A 26,236-nucleotide genomic window follows, 5' to 3' on the forward strand; every position below is an offset into this window, starting at 1 on the left:
TCTCAAATTAAAAAATGAAAAAAAAATTACTGTTATATAACTTATAATCGATATTTAACACATTTCTACCTGTCCACTCGATCTGAAATGTTGCACAATTGCGTGAAGTCGTAGACAATGCATGTACCAATTGACTGAATAAATAATTTTGAAAAAAATCTATATTTTTGTTTAAAAATAGAATTTAAAAATTAATTTGTTAAATATTTGATAATAAAATTAGAAATTCATTGCACATGTGTAGCATCGGAGATACTGGATTCTCTAGAGGTGTTAAAAAGTAATTTTTACGCCCATATTATTTTGAAGCAAATGACAACATTTCGTTTAAATTTCATTCTTTTTCAAGAAACAGATGATATTGGCTCTAATTTCGTCAATCGTCATGTAATTTTTACACGTCAATTTTTTATTTATATATTAATATAAATATGTACAAATAAATATATATTAACATCGTCAAACATTTTCACAAAAAATTGCATATGTAAAAACGCAACTGGAAATATATTTATAATTAGGAATTCAAATTTCAAATTGTGTCTTAAATCTCAGTTAGGTAAGACAGTTTCTATCTAGTTATGGGAAGTTACAGCTTATCATATCTGACACAGTCAATGCTTGCTATGGCAACCTTTGAGTGCGGCTTTGTGTGACTTGCGGTAGTCGACCGCCTCGTTGTTTGAGTCGTGTGTTGATGTTACTCTAGCGATTAACGAGCCATCTAGCGAAGGCGAAGTTTCTGCTTTTTGCACTTCATTGGTCGCGTCAGCCGTCTTTTTCATGAATTCCTTCGCGGCAAAACGAAAAAGTACCAACCACATTGATTCTCGAGGGTGTCAAGATCATGTTTGGTACCGGTTAACGGAAATCTAACGACGAAAAAACATCAAATGACAACTACAAACCAAATATTATGGTCAACATTGATTAGTGCTGGATGTGGTATTTGAAAGACCATGACAAATGATATCACCTCTCAATGGACCAAAGAAGAACATGACAGTTACCAGCAAGGTTCATAAATGAGAATCTGGCAGGCAGCCAAGCAAGCGCATTGGCGCGTCTAATGGCCCGGTAATGTTGGGGCGTAAAGTATGTAATGTATGAGCAGAGCCGTCCATGTGTGTGGTGCGTCGCTGCCTTGCCGGTGCTAATGTATTATGGGATGTGGTGTGCGTGTGCAAGTCGGCGGTCGGCCCGCCCGCCTGCCTCAGAGTTGCTGATGGCCCGGACACTCACTCACTGACTTCTTCACAGATGCCGCGCAGTGGCCGGCGTGCGAGGTGGTTTGTGATAGTGTGTGTCCCAGTAGTCGAAGCCACGCTTCACTCAGTTGCAAAAAATTGCTGCTGTAGCCCAGTTTATTTTATTGTGAAAAACTTATATGCTAGTGGTCTTTATAGAAAACTGCATCTTTTGTTGAAGTATTGTGTGAGTGATTAAATTTATACACTAACTTTTACACCTGTAGAAATTGGAGTAAGGCAATTAATTGGTGTGAAGTGAGGTCTGTATCTGTCCCATTACCTGCTGACAGCTGAAGAGCTCCCGCGGATGTTTTCGGGGCCACTGCCACCTAATTTGAGGGCGGCGTTGATGAAAAAACTCCAGTGACACGCCACCTTGCAATCGATAGCTCCACTTAACGTAAATTGAGTGCGAGTGTTTTGGACATCATAGTTGCGCTGCTCGGGGACTCGGTGTTGGTCACTTTTGATGTGGTTTCCGTCAACACAGCGATCTCCTCAATTGGATAAGTATTGATGAGTTTCACTCTTCCGTTTTTTGAAGACACACTCGTGACGTTTTATATGAAGAGATAAGTGTTCGTCATTTAATCCTGCACTTCTTGTGGATGAAGGAAACGTTAAGTATTTTTTGGTTTTAATTCTAGCTATCACCTATGTGAAGAATGGTACTAGATAGCGCGTCTCAAATCCAGAAAGCTATGCATCACCAGCATGACAGGACACAGTCCCGTAAACGGGACAGGAAGACGGCCGGTCTGTCGTACGAGGCAGCTGCCAGCGTCACCTCGTCAAGTGACCACATACCTCTGGGTTCAGTCTCAACTTCTCCAATCGCACTGTCCAAAGACGCTCAGCAAATCAGGGACTTATCATCTCCACCTCCAAAGCTACCTCGCATTGGAATGCACGATACGTATCAGCCATGGGTACTTCAAACGTACGGCGATTCAGCCAAAACGAAAACAATTACCAAAAATAAGTATCAGCGAATTCTACAAATCCTTAGAGGTGATTATATTGACAATGAGACCTCCAAATTCAAGTTGTGGGTGAAAGGCCGAGGCTTTCGAATAGGGGTCCCGCCCGGTTACGTACATGGTGTCGAAGGCGGTGAAGTGATGGGAGGTTTGCCCTCCGTGGTTGGAGGGCAGACTGGTGTTGATTACAGCCCTGATAAGGACCCACGGCCGGACATCTTTGTTCAGACGGGCACCGTCAAGGTAAGATTTATTTCCAACACAAAAAGTTTTATTGGATAACGTAACACAATATCAGATAATTACTTACAATATTTCTCTTTGAATGACATAACTTTTTCCACTTTCGAACAATCTCTGAATGAAATGTATAAGCAGCAAATTGGCGGAGAATTTACTGCAATCCAGTTTGATAGTACTTGTAGCTTATATAAACGCTAGAGTGAAACCTTCAACCACGTGGGTCGCAGCGTTGCCCTGATTTTAATTGAGATCATCCCTTCCTCTGATTACTTTAGTCTTGGGGATGAATTGGGAAAGGTAACGAAAACACCTCTCTGGCTCCGCAGCGCTCATTTAATGTTTTGCACATTTTTAGGATGAGTGTATGTCATGTCTCCTCTTGCATTTTTGTGAGGCAGATCAAAATTATAATAGGAAACTGTTTTCAGAAATGTCAAATTTTTTAAACTGTGAAATTTATTGCGCAATTGATCCGCTGCAGTGTGATTAGCCAGTGAACTCGTTATTTAGCTATGTTATCATACGCATTTTAAAAAATTTTCACTACGATCTTAAAATTAATTTCCTGCACGATTGGCCTGGGCTTTGTTCGTGATTACATTATTGAGCAGTGAACAAGCAGCCAAGCATCAGTCCTTCGATTCGACAAACCAATATGCCAAACACCATTGATTGAAAAAACGAGGATTTCAATTTTCTTAATCACCGCAATTAAAGGCTAAATTCAACACTAGAATAATTAATTTATAGCTCTTTCTTTATTATGTTTGATTCAACATTGAAGAATTGAGTTTTTTTCATCTCAAAATCTTAAAAATATCATCGTTCATCTTCAGCGGCAAATTTTATTTTAGCCTATATGTGTTGAAGTGACAGTCCAGAATCCTAATGAGAGAATTTTCTCTTGAGGTAGCAAACCCCACATTTCGATAAGAGTTAGAGTTTGGACGAATACGTATGCATGTAGATTGATCAGACCTTTAAAAATATTGATAGTTAAATTTTTTTATTGACATGTCAATTTAATAGCAGAAGTTTTAATTTTTAGCGCATTTTCTCATTTATGGAAAAATGCACTATTGTGCTCGTCATGTCCGTCCGTCTGTCTGTCCGTCCGTCCGTCCGTGACATCACGTTTTTGTCTACGAGAAAATGCGCTCTCTGTCACTCAGTGCAGTGAGTACATGAGTTCTATTTTTTTAAAGAGCTGGCTTCCCTGCCAGATACGATTCTATTCATATTAGTAAGCGGCAACGTGTGAAATTAACCGGACACTATGAAAACACGATTGTTTTTCGAGCTGGTATCCAACAATATCTATCGAATCGGGATTTCACCTATATTTTAGTTGAATGGTTGAATGGAGTTCTATGTTGAACATTAGATTTGAACAATGAACTTGTCGATCTTTAATGATCACGGCTTGGTTTTACATAACATTGGAGATATTGTAGTTCTAAATTAGATTATATAGAGATGTCGTGATTCACAAATTCCATGGATTATTTATCCCGAACTCTATCTTTCTCCTGCTAGTAAGGTATGCTATAAATAGACTTGTTATAGGTGTCCGAGTTCATTAGTGATGCTGACTCAATTAATTACACGAGTCTACTTTTTAAATTGTTGCGAATTTAGCTGAAGCATTCTAACATGTTTCAATCGGATTGTAATCAGAGAATTGCATCGTGTGATTATTGATTATCATTCATTTCCCAGCGTCACATTATGAAAAATAACTTGCATCGAAAACAATCTAGAAAATTAACTTAAAGTGCAACTAAGCTGTTCTAAGAGTAACTTAAATCACTCTTGGAAGAACGTACGATCTTTCAACTGTGTGTCCGCCTCAGATTTGAGATGTTAGATACCTTGTATTTATGTGATTTTATATTTGCTTGAGTAACATCTGTATGTCATGTCGAAAAATGACCTACAGTTTTTCGCACGAGAAAATCTGTGTTCGAACTGTATACTAGTAAAAAAGTCACTAGATTGCTTTAATCGCAGATGTCACTAGATTGAATCGCGCTGTATACTAATATTTTACTTTAAAAATCAGAAGCACGCTATTATCCTCATTAGTAAGAAATTTTCGCACAGTGAAAATTTTTTTCATTTAGTTCAATAAAAATTTATTGGTTTTGCTATGAAAATAATGCAATTTATTAACAATTTCATCTTCTCTCGATATTTTGTTTGTTTAAAATCCGTTGACTCGTAAAAAGGTGTATACGTGAGATTTAGCCCCACCCTTAATTAAATGAGACACGCCTGGCTGTTCAGTTGGTAACTGCACTCATTCAAAATGTGTCGCACTCAAGATAAGTCTTTTCTGACTCTGAGGTTCAAAATATATAAAGTCAGTGGGCCTCCATATGATAAACAAAAACGCGAGGCAGAAAATTGATCTTTGCGAAACGAACATATTTTGAGATAAGAATTATGAATTGCTTGTGACATCAAATACTAAATTTATCCCTGCATCATCGGCGTCGTGTATCCTTCTTTTAATAAACATTAGAAAATTTATAGTATTTTGCGTTAGCTTGTGCTATTTTTTTGGCGTTAGACGGTAATGCTTCTGCTCTATCTGGCTCGTTTTCCTAAGGCTGCGTGTGTTCCTCGAGTTTCACTAATGGAAGCGCCCTAAAGCAGACACGGCAAAAGCAGATGCGACTGGCCGGTGCGACTTGTAACTACTGCGCTGTGAGGTATGCCAGAAACAAAAGAAAACACTACCTGCAAAATTGCCTTGCTCACAGTTCACAATTTTTCTGTAATTGATTGTTTACTCTGCTTTTAATTAATCAACTAAAACAAAAGCAGTAATGTTTTATTTAATTTAAGAACAATTCTGTAAAAGATTATTTCTTGCTCAATGGCGAACATTCATTCAATAACGTTGCCAAAATTCATTCATTTACTTGGCGAATTGAATTAAAGTGATTTGTATTTACTCTCAGCTCTTGGCCGACTTTCATAGGAAAGAAGTGCTGAGAGAGAGCTATCAAATGTCCAACCCTGCTTGCGATTGTCTCGTTCTGGGGCCTTGCTGAGCCGTCATTTCGAGATGCTCTCCTTCCATCTAGACATGTCGCCTTCCTCTCAAGTTGGTCGACGAGCCACGGTAAAAAAAGGCAAGCTCTCGGTCATAACTCAGAAGGCCTGGAACCGAAAGGCTTCATATTGCCTGAGCCGAGGCTTGAGTGGTAAAGACGACCTGCCTGACTTCGTAGATGTGGATAGTTATGAACAGCTAACGACTCAAGCTGCCATACTCTTGGCCCCAATAATGGCACCATATTAATCCTACAACTTTGATAATTTTATTTTGAAATCAAGAAAAAGCAATAATGTAATTATTTTTAGTAAAGACTGCCGTTGATGGTTATTTTTTCTGTATATGATAGTATAATTGCAACTTCAATTTTTAATGATCTGCAGTGGGTACGCTCATGGCAGCCAGTCGTAAATGTAATGTTTCCCTTCCCTGTATACTTCTCTACAGTGAAGTCGCGATTAGTGTGCCGCTGATATTCTCTCTAATATAATTTTATTTCCATCACTGTTTGTATTTAACCGTTAGGCCGTTACTACACTGCGCTCTGGATCCATATCATTTAAACGCCACTACTGTTCAAATTGCTTAATTGGTATTGTGTTGCATGTTTCCACGAACGTGTCAGCGGGACCTTAATGAGCGGCAGGGTTGTTGGTTACACAGAGCGGTCTGAGCTAAAAGGCCGACCCAACAAAGTTATACCCCATGCTGCGTTCATTTCTCCTCAAGGGTTTTTAACTGGCTCTAGGCATGACCGATTAATTATCAAAATTCAACCTCTTATTTTGGGACCATTTAAATTGCAGCAATCAAAATTTGCGAGCGTTTGTCTCGAAATCAAATGCTAAGTCCAATACGACAGTATCGAGTCATTGAAGTGGCGTTGTGAACGCGAGTCCCTGTCATCTGCAGCGTGCCATTGTTGCTCGCACTAAAGTAGGCGTGTGCGAGACGAGTCGCTTCTCATGCTCCACAAAGCTTCGGACGCTTTCAGTGGTTTTTCGGACAAGCTGAGCTGGGATCTGTGGTTCTCTCTTCATTCCACGTGGAAAGGTTAAACCAGGTTATTTGGATCCTTTCTCGGATGATGTGTGTTTATTGGCTGACCATTCTTAGGCTGCGTAAACTGAAAATTTTGCTCGTTTGGATCGCAAATCTCGGATAATGTTGCAGAGTATTTTTGGGGGAGGGGATTGAGCCGAGAACTCGAAGTAATTCTACTAAGTAGTGTGTGAGCGCTACCTAACGGTTTGCCACCCACCGTCCGGTTAATCTGAGAGGCCACATCCTTAGACCAGCAAGGGAGAAAAGGGTGGGAACGCACTGAGGGGGTGAAAGTGTGATGGGCAGTGGGAAAGTGGGGAAGATGGATGGGGGTGAGTGGGGGTAAGGACTGCTGAGAGTTTAGGTGGGATGTTAGAGTGGTGAGCAGCTTATTGAGCAGCAGGCCAGGCCGCCAAGGGGAAAGGAGATAATAAATACCGAAGGCGGAGGGAGAATGATGCGTCGACGCCGTGGTGTGTTATGGTCTGGAGCTCGCTATTTGGGTGCTCTGTAGCAGAAGGAGAGAAGAAGCAGCTGTCAGTTGTGGATGTGACTGCTCTCTATTCGTGCTCTTTGGAGCTAACAAGACTTTGTTCTCCAGTCAGAGCATTGTTCTTTACAGCCGAGCTGAAGTGGCATGTCAAGTCTAGGCCCTTCTCGCTTGCACAATGCTGCAAATGCACGCGTCAGAGAAAAAAGTGAAGCAATCAATGAGCTTTTTGAAACGTGTAAATTATATAAGCTAACAAAGTTGTTCTTTATCTTGATTATACGGGAATAGATTTTAATGATGAAACATCGAATAGTCAAATTTGCGATCTTCAATTACAGTATTAGAATCCCAATCCTTGCATGCAGTAAATTAGAACGCTATTTCAGAAAATATGTAAAGCTTTTACAGATAACGGTTTGAAGGATACATATAACAGGTTTAGGAAACATTAATGTCAATTTTATTATTTTTATGTATTCATTCTACGTCTAAATGGGGATAATTAATTTTTTACCAGTCTTCAACGATCAATAAAAAACTATTTCGGAAATTATTAAATGTTCTTTTATTTGAATGTTCGCTTATTTATAAAATTTTTGTTTATAATCCATTCAGTATGATCATCGTTAAAATAAAACAGCAGCTTAGGCTACAAATTAAAAATTACGAATCTATTGTAGCTAATTTTTGGACAATTATTGTCCAAATCATTCCATTCTTTCTGTCATACTCACAGTTTACCGTTTCCTATCAAGCAAAGCCGGTCAGTAGTGAGAAAAAAATAATGGTAGTTACTTGATTTCTATCTCGTATCGTACTGCATTGGTACAAATATACCTAAACTTGGTAAGATTGTAACGTTGCAAAATTATGCAGTCTGACTAGGGTTAATTTATAACTTAGGCTTTTCTAAAAATCTCGTGCCGACCTCAAAATCCCCCTCTGCTGAATCCACCAGCGCTCCTGTATTATTTGCAGCAGGAGCGAGCGAAGCACCCATCTTTGAATTCTGGACCTCTTTGAGAACGTCTCTTTTCCCTTTGATCCCCTATGGCCTGTGATCCAAGTTGTTGCCTTGCCATGGCTCTGCCGTAAGGGGCCCCTCAGATTAGAGAGGCTCGCCAATTGCTCGGTTAGAACTTACTGGGAACTGCAGGCAAGGCTCAAATTGTGGGTCAATCGCCTTATGAACTCACCAGGATCTATTCAAATCTCTATCAAATAACTGCCATTCCAACACTTTTTTTCAATGGACAAATACAAATTTTGAATCTAATTAATTGATTGTTTTTCTCTCGAGCTTATTCCAAGAAGTAGCGGCAAAAAGAGGATCATTAGCATCGTCAGTAAAATGAACCTCAATTTTCTGGTGACCTTTTAAGATCGTAAGCGTTTTAGACCATTTACTTCTATTTCACAAAGGTGCTTTTTTTTTTTTTGTTACTCAGTTTGTTTTAACTTGGGAGTGGCAATGCAACCAGCAAACCAATTTTTGCTTTCGAAGCAGCAGCAGGTCGTCCAAACGCCCTGCTAAAAGCCTCTCTGGCTTTGCTGTGGGATAGCCGTAATGATCCGACTCTGCAAGTCCTCTGAGAAGTCGGAGGCAAGGGTTCGGGGGGAGACTGGTTCATGAGGGTAAACACCGAGATTGCCTACCAAAGAAGCTTCCAGAAAAATGCTGGTGTAGCCAGTGGTTGGCGTAAAATATGCGGGATCATAGGATTATTTCGCACTGGCTGAGAATGTTTTCATTAGGCATTGAATGCATAACCATGCTTGATGTTGATTTAGTTTCTTTAGATCCATAGAAAACTTTGGAGCATGAATTTTTTCGTTTTTTTATAAATAAAATATTTTAGAACATCAAGGTGAGAAAAATTCTTAAAAAGTATTTAGTAAACTAGGCCCTTGAAACAGATGCGTTTACTGAAGCAACTGCTTCAATATTGTCATTCTCTCAAGCGTTGTTATGCCCTCTACTACCAGGGGTAAATAACAAATGACAAGACCGATATTATGTACGTCAATTTGAGCGCTGCGATGTTTCAGATTTATTGAAGCAGATTTCTCATGTAATTAAAGATGAGCACGAGCGCTACAAAATAGTCGCCGCTTTCTGTGTGGTCATTGATATTCCCGTGATAAAATATTATCCTGCAAGTTGCTTATCAATGATTGTTTTGTACGTATATCAATCAATGTTAGGAGATTATTTAGGGACTATTTTGTTACTCCACTCATTCTTTGAGCATTAAATTAAAATAACTTCAATCAAAATTTTTTTATAACTTAATTTTTTTAGATTCTGAAAAATATATTTTTGTTATGTTGATGGCATACGGTTTACTTCGGTTATACTTACTCTTCTCCTCTTCGTTTGTGCGCGCTATTTGACGAGCGCCTCAGAGCTTGTCGGTGCAGATCTCGTCTGACATTCTCCTGCCAGCCGAGAGGTAAAACTCGTCTCAATGATGCAAGGCTCGAATGTCGCAGCCGCGGCAACGTGAGAGCAGCAGCTGCGCTGGCAGACACTGATTGCTCACGCCTTGGCTGGTGCCTGACGCTCCCTGTGAGGTAGTAGCAAAAAGAGCAAGGCTACTGAAGCACGCGCGCTCGCCTGCTGTGCATGTCTTCTCTCAGGCGTTGCGCCTTGACACATGATCATTTGACTCGACACTACCTCGAAAGCGCGCCCCTTATAAAAACCAACGAATTTTAATCATTGGCTACCTATGGCTATAGTACTCACATTAAGGCTGCTTATTTTTACAATACAATTTTAAACAAAACTTAATGTTCGAAAGTTGTCTTAAATGCGTAGTTCAGTAGAGCAATGGTATTTCAGCTCTGTTCATTGTGTAGTCTCGCCGTTTAGTTGCGTTTTCTTGCTGCTGAAGAGAGACGTACGTGGAGCATTGCTCCATTATTTACACGGCAGCTAAGACACGCGAGTGGCGAAGTGCTTCTGTGTGAGCGAGCCTCTTGCTCTCTCTATCAGTTATTTTTTTTTTAGCCACCGACGACACTACTGCAACAACACAGAGGTCGAGCGAAACTTACGGAGAAAATCATCACTTTGCGCTCGGAAGCGACGAGTTTGGAGACGTCGACCGAAAGTTTTTGGAAAGGACGCTGCGTCAACCTGACCGAAAAGATGCGACACCCTCCGGAAATTAGCGACAGCCTCAGAAGCTTTGCTGTCCCGCCGCTCTACTCTTGTGAGGGCGTCGGTGTCGTGTATGCAACTCGCTTTAGTCACGAGTGCACACAGGGTAAAGCTTGCGTGCCGCGCTCACACGCGTAACGTCGTCATGTGCGGCCCGACTGCCTACACGCTTATTCGCGCACATCAGTGTGCATCAAGCACCGTCAGTATGGGCTGCTCGCAGCCGCTGTCATTACTCACGGGCTTGCCTAGCAATCAGGAGTTTGTATTTGCTTAATAACTCACTGAGTAGCGATGCGTTCTCACGATGCTGCTGCTGTCCTGCTGAATCAAACGTCAACTATTTCGTTGCAATCGAACATATCGAGCGGACAAAACGTATCTCTACTTTAGAAAGTAATTATATCTTCCTACTCTGCTGAATAACTCACAAACGAAAATGTACGCAAGGCACAAGTTACATTGATGAATCATCAATGTCTTTCTTTCGGTGATATGAGATGTTCTTCCTTTCGGCGAAAAAAAAATATTCCTGAATCTCTAACTGTACTTCAAAAACTTTGTCGAAACTGACCCATAATAAAAATCTGTTTCACTGTGGTTAAGCACTGCAATCGTAGCACACGTTCTTACTGTGATTGTTCTCTACCTGACTTTTTCCTGTAGAAAGGTAATATTTATGCTCTGGTCTTGATTTTTTGAGCATTGATAATTATGCAGTCAACGTTCTACAATGAATTTATAGATGTGTTAGTAGGCTCAGTCAAGGTATATTTTTAAAGCTTCCTTCCCGACTACAAGATCATAGGAAAATATTTCGTGTTTCAAACTGAGCCCCGCGGTGCTCGATCGACTTGCTGCTCTATGGAGATCTAGATTGGTAGCCGCGATAAAGCTCCTCACCGAGCTGGAGGATGGAGCGTTCCCCCATGCCTTATGTTCCAGTCAAAGGGATCATGCTGAGGTTTGCTCTTGATCGGCTTGTTTCTCAGAGAGCGTTCGAGGGGATAGATTAATTATTGGTACGCTAATAATGCTATGCCATTGAAAGGAAAATCGCATCATGCTAGCCCAATAGGCTGTCGTGGTTTACCTCATTTATTATCATTATTTGCGTTATTATCCCACGATGTCTGAAAATTTCCGTGTATATATTTCAAGTTATATATCTGTTGTGTCAGATGTTAAGAGTGGATTTGCCTAGTGAATTTTGGTAACGAGACGCGCGTATTGGGTTCTCGCTTGAAGAATTAACACGAATACGTCAGTTCAAAGAAAAAATCCCATGAAAAATCATGCGAAGATGTATTACCGGCGGTCCTTATAATGATCATTATGAACATACAGTACGTACGGCCCAAGAATAATATCTGTGAAATTTCGGGCACATGCGAGGTTACTGCTACCGACGAGGTGTCAGGTGTGGTGTGTTTGATGCGGTTCGGAGGCCGTGGGCCACATCTTCGTTCGGAGTAAGGTTGGTTTTACGACGGCTGTAACAAGGAGACGCAGGGAGTACGCCGAGGGTCATGTCACCCGATGATGAGTCATAACTAGTCGTAAGTCGAGGCCATGTGTCCCGTCTGAGGGGATCGTTTTAAATTGCACACCTTATCCCTCTTTCTGTGCTCTCTGTGGGAGGCTCATGCACAATCCCCGAATGCATAGCTGAAATATTTCTCTTCTTGATTTTTCAAGGCTTTGGTTAGATGATGGGTTGGATATATTAAAATGTATTTGAAAGCAAAACACTGAACTTCTAGCTATGTTCCATATATTTAATAACAGCAACGACTCCAAACGAAAGCTGGGAAAAAAGTTTTTTCCTCTACCTCCTCTCTCTGAAACAGCTATAGACATGTTTTTGAACTTTTTTATGTTCATGCAAAAAAATTTTCAATGAATACTTTTAATCCTTTGTCAACTTGAGTGCATCTTTGATAGTTTGATAAAATAGAAAAATGAGTAAATTTGTCGTTTTCAATTATTGGTCGTAAAACCAACATTTACTTTTTGCATGGACTGTTATAAACATCTCGTGCACATGCACATGCTTGAAGTTTATTTCCATGATTTGCCTGTATGCTAACCCCATAACGCTGCAATAGTTTCTTGCACGTCAAGAGCAGATCTGTGAGTGTCAAGGGTCCAGCTGATCCCCCCTTTATGACCTCTCGAGATATGGAATATGCGCGTCTTCCCTTCGTTCCCAGAACCATTCATTTCCTCTAACCTACCGTGAAGATTTCTACTAGGCCTCCCAACGAGGGAAGAACCCCAATTTTCTGCATTTTTGAACTGTTTACGCCTTGGAACCAAAGATCAACGCTGGTGCATTCTCTTGCATTTGTACAACTTAGTCGAGCGTTGGGAGTTCCGAGCTTCTTCCAGCTGCCGCCTGAAGTGGAGGAGGGGGCGAAGAAAGGTGGCGCCGAAGGAGACCTTTTCACGGCCTAATAGGTTCAGAAAGGAAAGTTTGCAATTTAGGAGGCCCCATCGCTTCTGGTATACCACCATGGCTGCCGCCGCTCCTTGTTGTAGGATCTGGCGGCTCAGCAATATATACAGCTGTGGTTATGCCGCCTGGCCTGTCGTTCCGTTACACCATTCACGTGAAAACTTAGGCAATGTTCTTGCATTAGATTCAGCCTATTATAATTGAGAATTCGGTCGAAGGTCTGACTAAAGATTTTTGCGACCTTGAAAATTTAATTTTATCTCAGTGTTTAGCAGTTTTCCTTTCAACTACTTGTTAGAAATTTGTTCCGGTCCTATCAATTTGCCATAAAATCGTGCTTATTTTTTTTTGCAGAATGGTATTCTATTTTTCATAATCGATTATCGATTTAATTTCATACTTGTGTCTTGAAATTATGTACAACTTCAATACCAATAGATATTAGGTGGTATTGGTTATGAAAATTTCCCTTGTTCCGGACTTGTCAATTTTCAGAATGCGAGGTTGTATTTTTTTCGGTGATCCCTCACTGAAGCCTCCGCCCTTAATTTCCCCTCGGCCTACGATGTCGCTGGTCATCATTAAGTCCGTGCACGCCTTCCCTCCCTTTCTTGCCCGCAACCCAGCTGCCCTCAACGGCCCACTTGCATCTTTGCAGATCGCCCGTTCGCCACCGCCTGCTTACTGACGATCGTTTATCCGTCCACTTTGGAGTCTTGAGGCCAATCAAGACTTCCAGTCTAACTCGCCGAGCCTTTGGTTTCCCTTGAAGCTATTTGCCACCGTGAATTTTTCGAAGAATTTCAAGTGCGTTCCCTCGTTCACTTGTGTCACTGATGTCGGGCTGCCCTGGAGCTCTTTCGACTCGTTGAAACTTTCACTACTTCACGAGGCTTGTACGATCTCAGGGATTGCCAGTCTAGTTGTTTAGTTGTGCGATATCTTTAGCAGCTTCTGAATGCTTGAGATGTCGTTGAACTTTGGTATTATGTATGACTTTCTTTACTGCTCGGTTTGAATAAAAACGTTTGATAGATATTTACAATTTCTTTTTTAGAAGTTATAAATGTTAGTTAGCCTGATAGGAAATACTACAGAATTCTCGACCTCGTTATAAATTTGTATTGATCACTCTAGGGCTAACTTAAACCAGTCTTTCGCATACTCTGAATGCTGTCACTGCGAAGCCTAGACGTGTTGCGTTTAATTCTGTTGCGTCAACCAGGGTCAGTGATGCGCATACCGCAGGACGACTGTTTGCTGGCCTCCCTTCGTGCGATCGATGCTGGGACACTGAAAGCTTCGTGTGATCAGGTCTGCCGCGAGCGTTGATAGCGATATTGCGGTCATCACACTGCATGCCTTCCTCAGGAAAATCCAATACGTGAACGAACTGTTTCTTGCTACACACAAAAGCATAATTTTCCCAACAGTACACGATTTCTAGCATGATTGGAAAGTCTTGATTATACTTCGGAAACATTGGGTAATAAAATATCATGAATTAAAAACATATACATATCTTTATTGATAGAAAATATTGCTGCTCTATCTCAAAATTTGATATATTAATTAAGTAATGATATTCTTTTCATCAGTAGACTTTCAGTTGGAAAATCTATCATCTCACTGCCAAGCGCATGCTCGATGTTCATTTTCAGAACTTGCTGTTCTCGTTCGCTCGCCGTAGGGAAGAGAATCAAGAGCGGCAGGCAGCGACAACGTGTGTCGGCGGTCGCCGTATCGCGGGCCCGATCACGGAGCTGATGCCAGTGCCTAGCTCCCTGGCCTGTGTTTCAGGTTCCAATATTGGGAGTGATATCAATATGAGTCTTGCGGCGCTCTCTGCTGTTCCGAAAACTGATCTGTGTCGCATCTCTCTCTCTCTCTCTCGCTTGATCGTAGATAGTTACTTCTTCTTATGGAGAGTTGTAGTTTAAAAAGCGTCAAAATTTTCACGCATTAAACATTGCTTGAAGAAATTAGGGCATTTATTTAGCTAATTTGGAAAATTTCATTTATTGATTTCATTTCTGCTCGTGCTCGGTGTATGCAAAGTTTATGTATCGTAAAACTTGTACATTTGTTATGATATTCGTTCACTTTCATGATATTTTCCTTTTATAATTTTTAAAGTAGAATTATTTTCTCCCCACGCGTTCCATTTTTCACTTGGGTAACATGGGAATATTTCCTCTTTTTTTTTTTTATTTGAGTGTGTTTTATTCAAGTTGTAGCTCACATCTGTTATATCTACTGCTGCTGTAATTAGCTTCTGAACGTGAAATGCATTTCTTATAAGTTTGGTCTGTCTTGTTTTATCTACCATGGTCATGAGTTGCATCTTTGATATCAAGAAAGATCCATGAGTTTAGTCTTAAGAGCGCATGGTCCTTAGTAAACAGAATAGCAGCTGCTCGTTGCTGCCGATGGAGCTTATTGAACAATGGACCTGCCGATATCGGAGCCATCGCAAAAGACCTGCGGGGTAATGGCATTGCTGGCACTCGGCAGCCAGTATTAGGGGGTCACAGAGGCAGATGAGAGAGGCAGATAAGGACGACGGGACTGCCTAGTGATTAGGATGCATACGCTGTCACTTGACTAAGCAGCGACAGAGCGTGTCATCCCGGTGACAGATTACGTACGTATATGTAGGCTTGCCGCTACTAATACAACCATCAAGTTGTATGCATCACAGTTTTCGCTGTCAAGTATTGATCTTGGGAAGTCAAGCTGACCGCTCTGCCTCATTCATGCATCTTTCTTGCTGCAACGAAAAAATTCAGTAATCACAATTTGAAGTTGGCATTTAACGTAATATTTTGTCATTACCAACTTAGAGAATCTTGACCATTTTACCCAGTTAGAATTGTATCATGTCCATTAATTTTTTCGGATCTGCCCAAATCTGCTCGAAAGTCTATCTGAAATGCATTGACTAAGTAGGACGATTTTAATCACTGTACTAGTCAGTGATACTAATGCTAAACTTTTCTTCATTTGTTTTTGTTTACTATTTATGGAGTCAATTAACTGAATTCACGGCAGTGATCCATCAAAAGCTGTTATGGACGGTCAGCTCCGAACATATTCCAAACCACTGCTGCTTTCACGGATTATTTCCGATATAAGGAAGAGTTAATTACGACGTACGGTATGCAATCGGATAACATTTCAATGCTAAATCGCTATTGGTGTTGGACGAGAAGAGTTTGTTATTATTGACGTTGCTCGTATGATAAAAATGGAACGCTAAATTGATTTCTAAAACAACACTCAATGAACCGTACGACGGTCTCGTCATACTAAGTGCATCAGCACGCAGATATTTCTTCTGTGGTCTCATCAATTAGAGCGGATTCCCAGATACGTGTCTACGAGCAGATTGTTTCGAACTGCTGCTCGGCTTCTTGAGTATGCAGTTCGCTGGGCTCAGAAAGAAGTTAATTAGCGGAACGAGCAATTCACCCTAGTGAGCCCTGGACAAGAAATTATGTGCGCTGTCGAATGCCTCACTAGGATACTGTCGAACAGTGATTGCGCCTGAATCACAGATCTCGTTCACTCGTGACGAAGTAAGAAGCTGTTCGCTCGACGTCATCAATGCTCACCAATGTTTGAATGCAATAAAACCCGAGTTGACGGCGTTGGGTGAATACTTTGAACTTGAAGTTTGGCATACGACTCTTTTCTTTATTTTTATTTTTTTGCACAAAAATTTTGTTCACTTACAAGCACATAAACTGAATTAAATACTTGGTGCCTCCAGTTTCCATGCACCGAGTTAAGTTCGTCCTATGGAGTAATGACACTTTACTATTCTTTCCGTTTTGTGAGTCGTGTTCTGTCCATTACGTGTTAGTGCGAGAGTGGGACGCGTCGGTCCACTCACAGTCTCGCAATGCGAGTATAGCAGCTCTCGTTTAGGATCAATCCTCAAAGCGAGGATGCTTCACATGGGCTAATCCTACGAGGACCGGATCGACGAATATAGCCGGCAGATATGGCGTGCTTGTCGCCTCTGTCGCCTTGTCAATGATAAAAGGTTAGCCGATGTCGGCACGACAACATGAATAATTCAGTGGCGCAGGAGATGCAGATGCGCTGAGTGGTTGCTTGCTTGGTCGAAATGTAGCATCGGCGTAGGGGATGGGCGTGTTGCTCGGCATGTCCCTGTGGTGTCGTGGAAATGTGTTGGATGTTGCTCTGTATTTCTCCATTTGCGTTCTCGCTGAATACATATGTGATGCTCTCAGATATTCTGCTCTTATATTCTCAGTAGGCAAATCTTGCAAAAAAAACATCGGCCACACTTGACAGGGGAGGTTTATATCTGCGATGGAATTATAAGTGACTTTCATTTGTGTAACTTCTTGTGACACTCCCTGGAGTACTCTGTGAGGTCATCTGGACCTCACAGCTCATTGAAGAGGAAATGCGAATATAATGTTCCCACTTGTCACAGCAATTCATTGCAGAATAAGGTAATCTCCGTTAGATTATATTTTTCAAAACATTTAAACAGAATGGAATGTAAATTTTTACGCGCCTGTGCATGGGTAAATTCGCTGTTATAAAGAACATTTCCATTAGTCCATGCAGCCGATGTAAAATAATTTCGCGTTTTGTGTATGAGCTACGACGACAACGTTGTGCTTTTTGGTTGAACTTTCTCATGCTACGAATTTGTTGAATTTGTTCTCGCTAAATTGCGCAACTAATGAGAATGGATCGTCGTACTGCCTCCTGATGAAATTAGCAATATGATGAATTCAAATGCAGGTTTCCTTCCTACAGGTTTCCATCTATTCATTTAAGGTACGTTTACTTTCATTTTCTATTCACAACAACTCACAAAGCTGAGCTAATTCCTAGCTTTGAATACTTTAATGCACAGCTCGTTTAATGATCCCTTTCAATTGTGGCTGAAGCATTCGGTAGAAGCGAGGGAATAGGGACGCCCTCATAAGTGAACCTAAAAAACTATTCATGAGCCGCGTTCCTTTGTTTCTCCCCAGCTCCATCCCCTGGCAGCTGATCGCTATGGCGTGCATGTGACGCCTCTGTAACTGCAGACAAGGGATCGACCATTTCCCCTCTGTCGGCGAGGTTCAAACTTTCAGCTCTGCGTCAATGCGACGTGACCGTCTCATTTTCTCTTGTCATGTATACCTGCAACTATTCAAGGAATTAATTCATTGTGATAGTTCATGTTCACTCGTTGTTCGAGAACTTTTGAACATGATGTCGACATTTGAGTAAAGTAAAAAAAATTAGATCATGGTTGTTACGATCACAGCAAAAAAAAGGCCAAATTCGCATGCCGATTTGGGCCCGGCGCTGTCCTCAATAAGGCCTTTGTTGCCTCACTTCTGTGCCGGTCGTTCCTCACGCTTCTGCTGCTGGCGCGGGCCGTCGTGTTCGCTTTGATGATCTCGCGCCGATATTAACCAGAGCAGCAGAGGGAGCCAACGAGCAAACGCCTCTGTTTCAGCCTGCACGCTTCACTGCGTTCGACATCCCTTGACTTGGCCTGTACAGGGTTGGAATGCTGGATTCTAGAGATGAATGTATATGAATATACATTTTACTGTCAGCATTTTATTGTAATCCTTCTATTTGTATAGCTTATTTTATAATGGGTTATTTTTTCGTACTACTGATAGTTTTACTAATACTGTATTTTAAATCGAAAGAAATTCTAGTGCTAGCCAACGCTCAACCCATCGTTGGATTCCAAACAACTAAATATTTCTCATGAAGACTTTGCATTTCCGCGCACACATGTATGAATAATTTTGTAGCCACTCCTGTTGCAGTGATCAGAATTCGAGCGGGTTACGGAACAATATATTAAATCTTTCTACTACTTGCACGACTTCAACCGTGCGATATTGATGAGGTCAAAAATTGTTGTAACAAAATTTCGTTTGATGAATTAATTGAGCCGGCGAAGCAATCGAGGCCTGACATGATGTACCGCGAACTGCCATTGATCGGCGTTGTCTTAATGTGCGAGCTTGCCAAAGGAGATCTCATTAGGGCGGTGTGACAAGTAAACCTATCCCGGTTGGCTGCCTCTTCATCGATTGGTTTCGGCTGCTCGCAATAGTTAGTGGTTGCTAGGTTGCCGGAACTTCAAGCAAGTGATATAATTCTTATGATTCTGATGGTTATTTCCATCCTTAGGCCACTTAGCTTATCACTCTATTGCACATTTGGACTATTTTTGCCTTATGATTGTCCAGGCGCAATTCTACCTGGCGAAAAATTTCAGACGTTCTATGCGGGTAAAATGCAGAAAATAACTTTTTTCACCTCAAGTCAACCATGACGACCGCATTTAGATTTTCAGCAATTTTTGGGGGGTTTGTTTCCCTTTAAACAGCTGTCTTTTGAAGCCATAGTTTTTTTTATAATAGTGTGTTTCACATTAAAATTTCACATTATCTTCGAGATTATAATTGTTTTGAAGTCTTTTACGTACATAAGGCTCAAATATTATCCGACTCGGACAAACTTACTGTTTCTGTAAGCAATAAAATACGTCGGCTAGAAAACTTGATTATTTTAGAATTATATTTAAAAAAATAATGGTTGAATTGCGTTGTGTTTAGAAATATTTTTCTAAACAGAATGCGTTATTCTCATGCAGTCTTTGTTACGCGCGTGTTTACACAGAGCATCTGTGGGCCAAGTAGAGAAAAGTTTCTTCATAGTGCTCCATCAACTCAACCTTCGTTCTTATCGACTCATCTAGCGCCTACGACTGGTTGCTCAGAGCTCAGCAGCCGCCTTGCATCCGCCGACCAAGCGGCTAATTGGAGTCGCGTCCCTCCCTACTGTATCAACACACTTCCTGGCGTGCGCTCGCTGATGACCTTCTGTCGTCTCCCTGCCGTGATCGCCGGCACTAGCAACGACAGCAGCAGTTAGTCTTGTCGGCCCCGCCACTTGCTCTCTCCCTCTGCCCCTTATCCTCGTACCTCCCTATCTATCACGCACTCAGGCCAGGACCGCTTTTATCTTCCCCCGACGCAGCAGCGAGCAGCAAAACCCGGTCAAATGGCACCAATAAATACCGCAAAAATTTCACACCAAGAGCATGTAACGCTATTCCTACCAGTCTAGTAGGGATGGGCGTTGCTTGCCGGACTGGCGGTGGTCGATCAGTGAGTGTCAGTGAAGCAAGCTAGCAACCAGATCTCTTCGCTCGAGTTGCTGTTTCATGAGATGGCTGTGAACGATGAATGCTGGCAAAGCAACCGAAAGCCAGACAAGTTCGCTCGGCTTGTGTCTCACGAGATGGCTCACAGCAGCCGCTATATGGCCGCACTTATAGCTCTGCCGCAAACAAGAGCAAAATAAAAGCGAAATAAAAAGAAACGCTTTCCTTGTTCAAGTAGGGGCTCTTTCTTCGGAGCCGAGTGCGGAGCACTACTTGCTCTTGTCACGAAGACCTCTCTTTTTGTCCAACACAGCATTGCGGTCGTACTTATGTCCCTACTATTTGGGGCAGTTGTCTGGCAGTATTTGCCTTCCCTCGTTGTCTAGCAATGAACTTGTTGAGTAATCGTACCTTACAGTTTCGTTCACGGAGAGGCTTCAGAAATTTTATCACCACTTACAAGGCGTTTACTGATTAGGGATTTCTATTACATATTGGCATGCCTTTTTCAAATTAAAATCTACTGGATTGTATGATGTTCACTTTGCCGCACTTTGGAACGAAGCTCACTTCATTTTTCAGCGTGCGGTTGGGGTTGGGGTTCCCTCACTCTCCCGATTGCTCCTCTCACAACTTGCCTCGCTATCCTGACGTGTCCTCGGGAGTTTTGTTGTTCTGCTGCACACACACACGCACACACATGCTCTCAACATTCCCGAAGAGTTTCGCTCTGGCGAGGTGTCAGAATGCTGCGTTCGTCGTCACACAGCCGTTTTCTGGTTTATTATCGGCAGTGCTTGGGTTTGCCGGAACGTTGGTCGGTCGTTCAATAGGTTAGTTAGGCGGTTTGGAGAGCCATACGCCTGGCTTACTGGACTCACGCCTCGACGGAAGTTTGTGCGATAGTGTTGCTCCAAGTGCTCAGTACGACCTTGTAGCTCCACTTATGTCTAGCAAGTTCAGCTTGGCTATGAACGTCTTGGTTATTCAATGTATAGTAGAGGTGAAATTCGAGAGTTCAAAAATACATTAATTGATCTTTCATTAGTGATCTTTATTTTTTTTGGAGGACTGCTTTGCCTATATATTTAATCCCATCAACCCCTATCAGTTTATTGTCATTGACCCCAAAATATTATCTAAAGAACTTTCCTCTGTGATTTTATGGGAAACATGTTAGGATTGTTCATTTTGGAAGGAACATTTTTTTATATGATTAATAATGTTAATACATTATATGAATGAATTATTTTCATTAATTATTTATTGAATGAGCTAAAGTTAATGGACGAATGAAATTATTAATGTTTTTAATTGAACTTTGTTGCAACGATATTAAGACGCATCAAGAGCATTATTTTAGTTGACATATATTTTACGTAACTTTGTTATGACCGCGAAATCATAGAAATATCATTACATATTATCTAAATATTGGATAATATCTAGATGCTTGTAGTGTGCTAATAGAGGGGAACAAGTTAGTCTACTCTATTGTAGCTTGAGCTTCCTGGCTGAAAGTTGCGATTCCCTCCGTCCGTGTGCGAGTTGTAACCTCGGAGGGAGATACAGCGCCTTTCCTTTGACCAATTTGGTCTTCTGGCGGTGTCCATTATTGAATTTGCTTCACAGTCCGCTACTGCGCAGCACCGACCCTAACTTATGGAAGAAGCAGTCACGGCTGTCCCGCCTACCTGCATAAATGACATTGGGGTCGAAGCTGGCATATCTGATCTGTGTCGCAGCGTACATCACTTCAATAAAAAACGTCTATAACTATAAATGCTTCATCTGACTTATCGCGTTGAAAGGATGTTCGTATTTACTTTATTCCCAGACCGTCCTCAATGATCTTCCATAGCTTTAAGGAAGTGAGCAGGACGCTCGAAAAAACGGAACAGAGATAAGTACGCTTTATGCTTATTAAAAACGAAAAGTATTGATCATTTTATTAAAATTACTGCCTCTGTGGATTTCGATGCAATTATACATACGAGCTGAAAAAGAAGTTGATTGGAAAGCTTTCTGCTGCTATTTGCGCGCTCAGTGAACCTTGAGTGCTCTTATATTCTTCTCGTCCAATTTTTTTTTCCAACCTGATAATACGGAGTCTGCCTCCATTATGGAAAGGCAATGAAGAGTTGCTCTAGCCATTGTATTCCTTCAGTCTTTGTGGCTTCCACTGTGCTCAAATATCACGAGCTTCTGCTTGCGCGCACACACACGACCTCCATTGTCCGTAGCGCGTTGCAGTAACTGTCTCGCAGCAGTGGAGTCCATTACTGCAGCAGGACTGTTGCTGCATCACACCCTTCTGTGTAATCTCATGGCCAATACTCGAGCTGTTTGCTCCAGCCACCGCTTAGAGCTTCACGCCTCTTGCTTTCTCCTACGGCTGGCTTGCATAATTTTGTGACTAATGAAGCCGAGTGTCTCATGGTCTTTCGAAATTTCTGTTATCACGAGGGACGTTATATGGAGTGACTTATCGTTGCCTCTGTAGTAAGTCGTAAGATCGTCAAATAACTGAGTTGGTTTTCTCTCCGCAAAGAATGTTTAGGCGTTGATAAGGTGGACCGCTCTGGGAGCAACCAAGTGACGGCAAAGGGTACCGAGTGATGACTGGTGCCGAGGGAGTAAGAGGAGGGGAGAGATGGGGCGCCTTCTGGCGTGAGGGGGGAGATGGGCCAGTGGCCTGGCAGAAGCACTGTTGGATATGCCTGTGGGAACACGCGAGACCTCCTGCAGCGAGACTGCCTTGGTCGTGTCAGAAATTTTCGGACGAGTGTGCCTCAGATCTTCGTGGTGTCCCGTTGCGAGAGTTCTTCTTTGAACATCGTTCAGCCTAAGGGAGCTTCCGCCGCAGCTTGCAGTTTTGTGTTATCTGGCGTCCCGATTTTATTCTCGTAAGCGATTATGACAGTCTAGTTGGTAGAAACGGATTTTGAATAAATGGCTTATTCTCTTATATTAATTGTTTGCTTTGAAGGGGTATACAAAACAAATGTAGGTTTACGGATCTTATTTACTTGTTTAGTCGTATAAGAATTGATTCAGTATCACTTATTGCCTTTCGAGGTAAAGATGAACTACGTGAGCATCTAACAGATTTTATTACAATATATATGTCATATATCCACATATGCCCTTGGATTATGGATACTCTACCGTTGCGCTCCTAGCTCTCCTGCTTTTAAAATTCGGGACCTTTAATGAAGCTTTGCCGTCCTTCACTTTCTTCGAGGACCCCCGCACGTGTCCGATGTTATCGCTCGCCCTCCTCGTCTGTGAGTCCTATATTTTCGCTCACCAGCATCTGTCATATTGTATTGGACAAAGCAGTCCAGTAGCAGCTTATGCCACTGTTTATCGGTCAGCGGTAGCAGTCTCCATAATGTATCGTGGGTTTGCCTGACACGCATCCTTTAGCTGCCCGAGCACTCGCTCGTTTGCGGCACTTCTCACAATGCTGCGTTGCTTCATCCATATACATCGCCGGCACTCCTCACTGTAACTCTGCGCAATGAGTTCTTTGCAGTGGAATGGGAGGTGTATTGAAGTCTCTCAAATACACAAGAGGGTTTCTTCTTTTCTAGTTTAGAGGAGAAAAAAATATTCTTGTACGACTCGGAGCATCTGACACAAGATCTTGGCTGGATCCATTACTTTCCGAGCTTCTTCAGTCTCAAAGCTGCGCTCCTATTTTTTTTAGATCCCGCAACGGGGCCGTTTAGCCGCTGGGATCGACTCCAGCTAAACTTGCATAAAATTGGAGACGCTGAACTCCATACTCGCAGAAGGCGTGGCTCTTAATGATGAAGACTTGCTCTCTTCAAAGCAAGAGTGATTTTTTTAGCTTGATGTCGAATACCGTTCTACGCTTCCTCCTACATTACTAAAGAAAAAAAGAGCACGAGTAATTAAGATTTTTACTTATTTCATTAAATTAAATATTATTTTATTTTAGTGTTTTTATTGTGTCTCTTTTTAGATATTATAGCCAAAGAAATACTGAGTTTAGACCATCTCTTTAGGCTGGCATAATACCGCTTTTCGCGCAGCCTGTAAGCGCTTGTCAAGAAATTCTTCGATGTTTCCTTTTTGGGCTCCGCAAATCCTTACAACAGTGACATCCTGTGCATCATCCTGCTACATTCATCTCCCTCAACCCCTCACTCGCTTCCCTCCCCTTCTTCCTTCGGTCCATCTTCGCTGGTTGGGGTTAGAACCAGCTGCCCCTGTAAGCTGGTCTGAAGCTTAACAGATGGCTCCCAGTGGCTCGCTTGCCGCGCCCTGCTGGCATCCATGTAGTTTGTCTTGCTTAGACTTACGCTCTGTGGCATGGAGGTCTCTTGCTTCCCTCGAAATAACTGTCGCATCTTCTCTTGATTAGGGTGCTTTTGGTGCAGACGAATAATGTACTCTGATGTGTTTCGACTCTTTGTTGCGGATGTTCATATTTTTTAATTTGTTTGATATGTTCTCAGCGTAGTATTCTTTCACCCTCCTAATTGTAGTTTTGTTGTCATTTAAAGCAAAACAAGAAATTTGGTGCTTCTCTTATTGCAATTCTGCACTAAATTTTTAGAATGTCTCTGACAAGATGTTTATATTATTGGTTTATTGCACACGTCCTCTCTGCTTGTGTACAGTTTATTGTTTTAGACCCGTTCCACATTTTATAGTTGAATAAACGTTAATTTTGATTTCATCGTTGATGTACACTGGCAATTGTTGAGAATGGTCTCACTTTAATAAATTGTAAATAACATACAGTTGAAGAGAATAGATTTTTAATCCTGTTTATGATTTATCTTAGCTCGATATCAAATTCTAATTTGAAAAAATTTATGATACCTTCCGAAAAATTTGGAACAAATTTTTTATCTAAAAATCATGATACCAGCTCCGAACAGAAACCATATTTTCACCCGCTTTCACAAGAAATTCGCAATAGAATTAAAGCAATTAAAGCAAGCTTGTTACGGCTCTTGATAATTTTACACAACTCAATGGCAAGTTTACAGAACTCAATGCTCACCAAGTGTGTGATTGATATTGGAAACTGAACGTACTGAACTATCACGTACTGAACTGGACATCTGATATTTTTATTGAAGAATAAGTTATTGTAATCTTATCCTATATTTCATGTTCATGCAACCGCCGTAAAGCGCACACAAGCAAACAATTTTCTAGTCTAGAATGAATGGCTTCAACGGTTTGCAGTATTTGGGCCGTGGCTCATAAAGGCAGCTCTGAGGTTATCCTTCAGATCCCGTGTCTATATGATGCATGCACCTCCACGATGTCGTCTTTAACATCTGCCGCCAATGGAGTGCTCGAGCTCATCACCAGTTAATGAGAATGTTCAAGATTCTGCTACATCTGCGTTTGTCATTTACAACGTGCGCCACTCAATCCTATACGGGCTCCTCGTGCAATCGATGCATTGCCCACGTATACGCTTCCTAATGTATGCTACATTACATCCTTTTACTGTAGTATCGTGTTTTTCACAGTTAAAATGTGCAATTATGCATTGCTCATTGTTTCGTTATGCATACGCATCTACCGGGAATGCCAACTAAGTTTTCTTCCTGTGAATAAATAATTTGCACAGCATATATATAGCGACTTTTAGAGACACAGAGCTCGATATACTGTGCGTACGTTATTTTCCTTTTTCACGTTTAATTTATCCAAGCATAGGTACATAACGTCGAGGGTCGTACTAGTAAACTCGAATCATACAGTAACCATTTTTTTGATGATTTATAACTGAATAGTGTGGTTGAAACCTTTGACCTCGCATCAACATCATTTTTCGATTAGCATACATCTTCTGACGTTTTCATGGGCTTACTTTTCTAATTTTCCCTTTTCTCCGAAAAACATTCACACTCACTTCTTTGGTAATTATTTATCGATAACTATTTTCTCATCCTGTCCGCTGTCCCGGGGTGTCAGAAAAAGACCTGCCGTCCTGACTGTGTTTTTGAGTGCAGGTTATTTTTTCTCGACCGCTCGCTTTGCTGCAAAGCAAATGTTTCTTTTTCCTGACGCGGTATCCGCAGTCAGCTCCTACATTTTTTTTCGTCTTCTGGGGTAGTGAAGGAGCAAAGGATAAACTTGAACCATATACACAGGTTTGCGCGGCTAATGAAGAATCCCTTTCGATAGCAGTACTTTTCAGTTATTCGTTATATTGGTGAAATTTTTTCATGCAAGCAATATAGTCGGCATGGTGTTGAATACAATAAATTACCCTTTTTGGAACGGTAGATAATGTAGATAATGTAATGTTAATTACATACTTGCATTAGCTGTTACAAATTCCACGTTTTGTTATTTTTAACTCTGATTA

At 41.4% G+C, this 26,236-nt stretch overlaps 1 protein-coding gene across 1 annotated transcript in view; it reads left to right on the forward strand.

The window, feature by feature from the left end:
- The first annotated feature begins 1,270 nt into the window (after positions 1-1,270).
- Positions 1,271-26,236, forward strand: part of LOC108675835 — a 54,079-nt gene continuing 29,113 nt past the window's right edge. The window contains exon 1 of the mRNA XM_018163870.2: positions 1,271-2,473. Within this exon, the coding sequence (XP_018019359.1) occupies positions 1,916-2,473 (558 nt within the window). The 5' untranslated portion in view covers positions 1,271-1,915. The remainder of the gene's footprint in view (positions 2,474-26,236) is intronic.

The sequence above is a fragment of the Hyalella azteca genome, unplaced genomic scaffold (assembly GCF_000764305.2).
Source record: "Hyalella azteca isolate HAZT.00-mixed unplaced genomic scaffold, Hazt_2.0.2 contig8429, whole genome shotgun sequence".
Lineage (NCBI taxonomy): Eukaryota > Metazoa > Arthropoda > Malacostraca > Amphipoda > Hyalellidae > Hyalella > Hyalella azteca.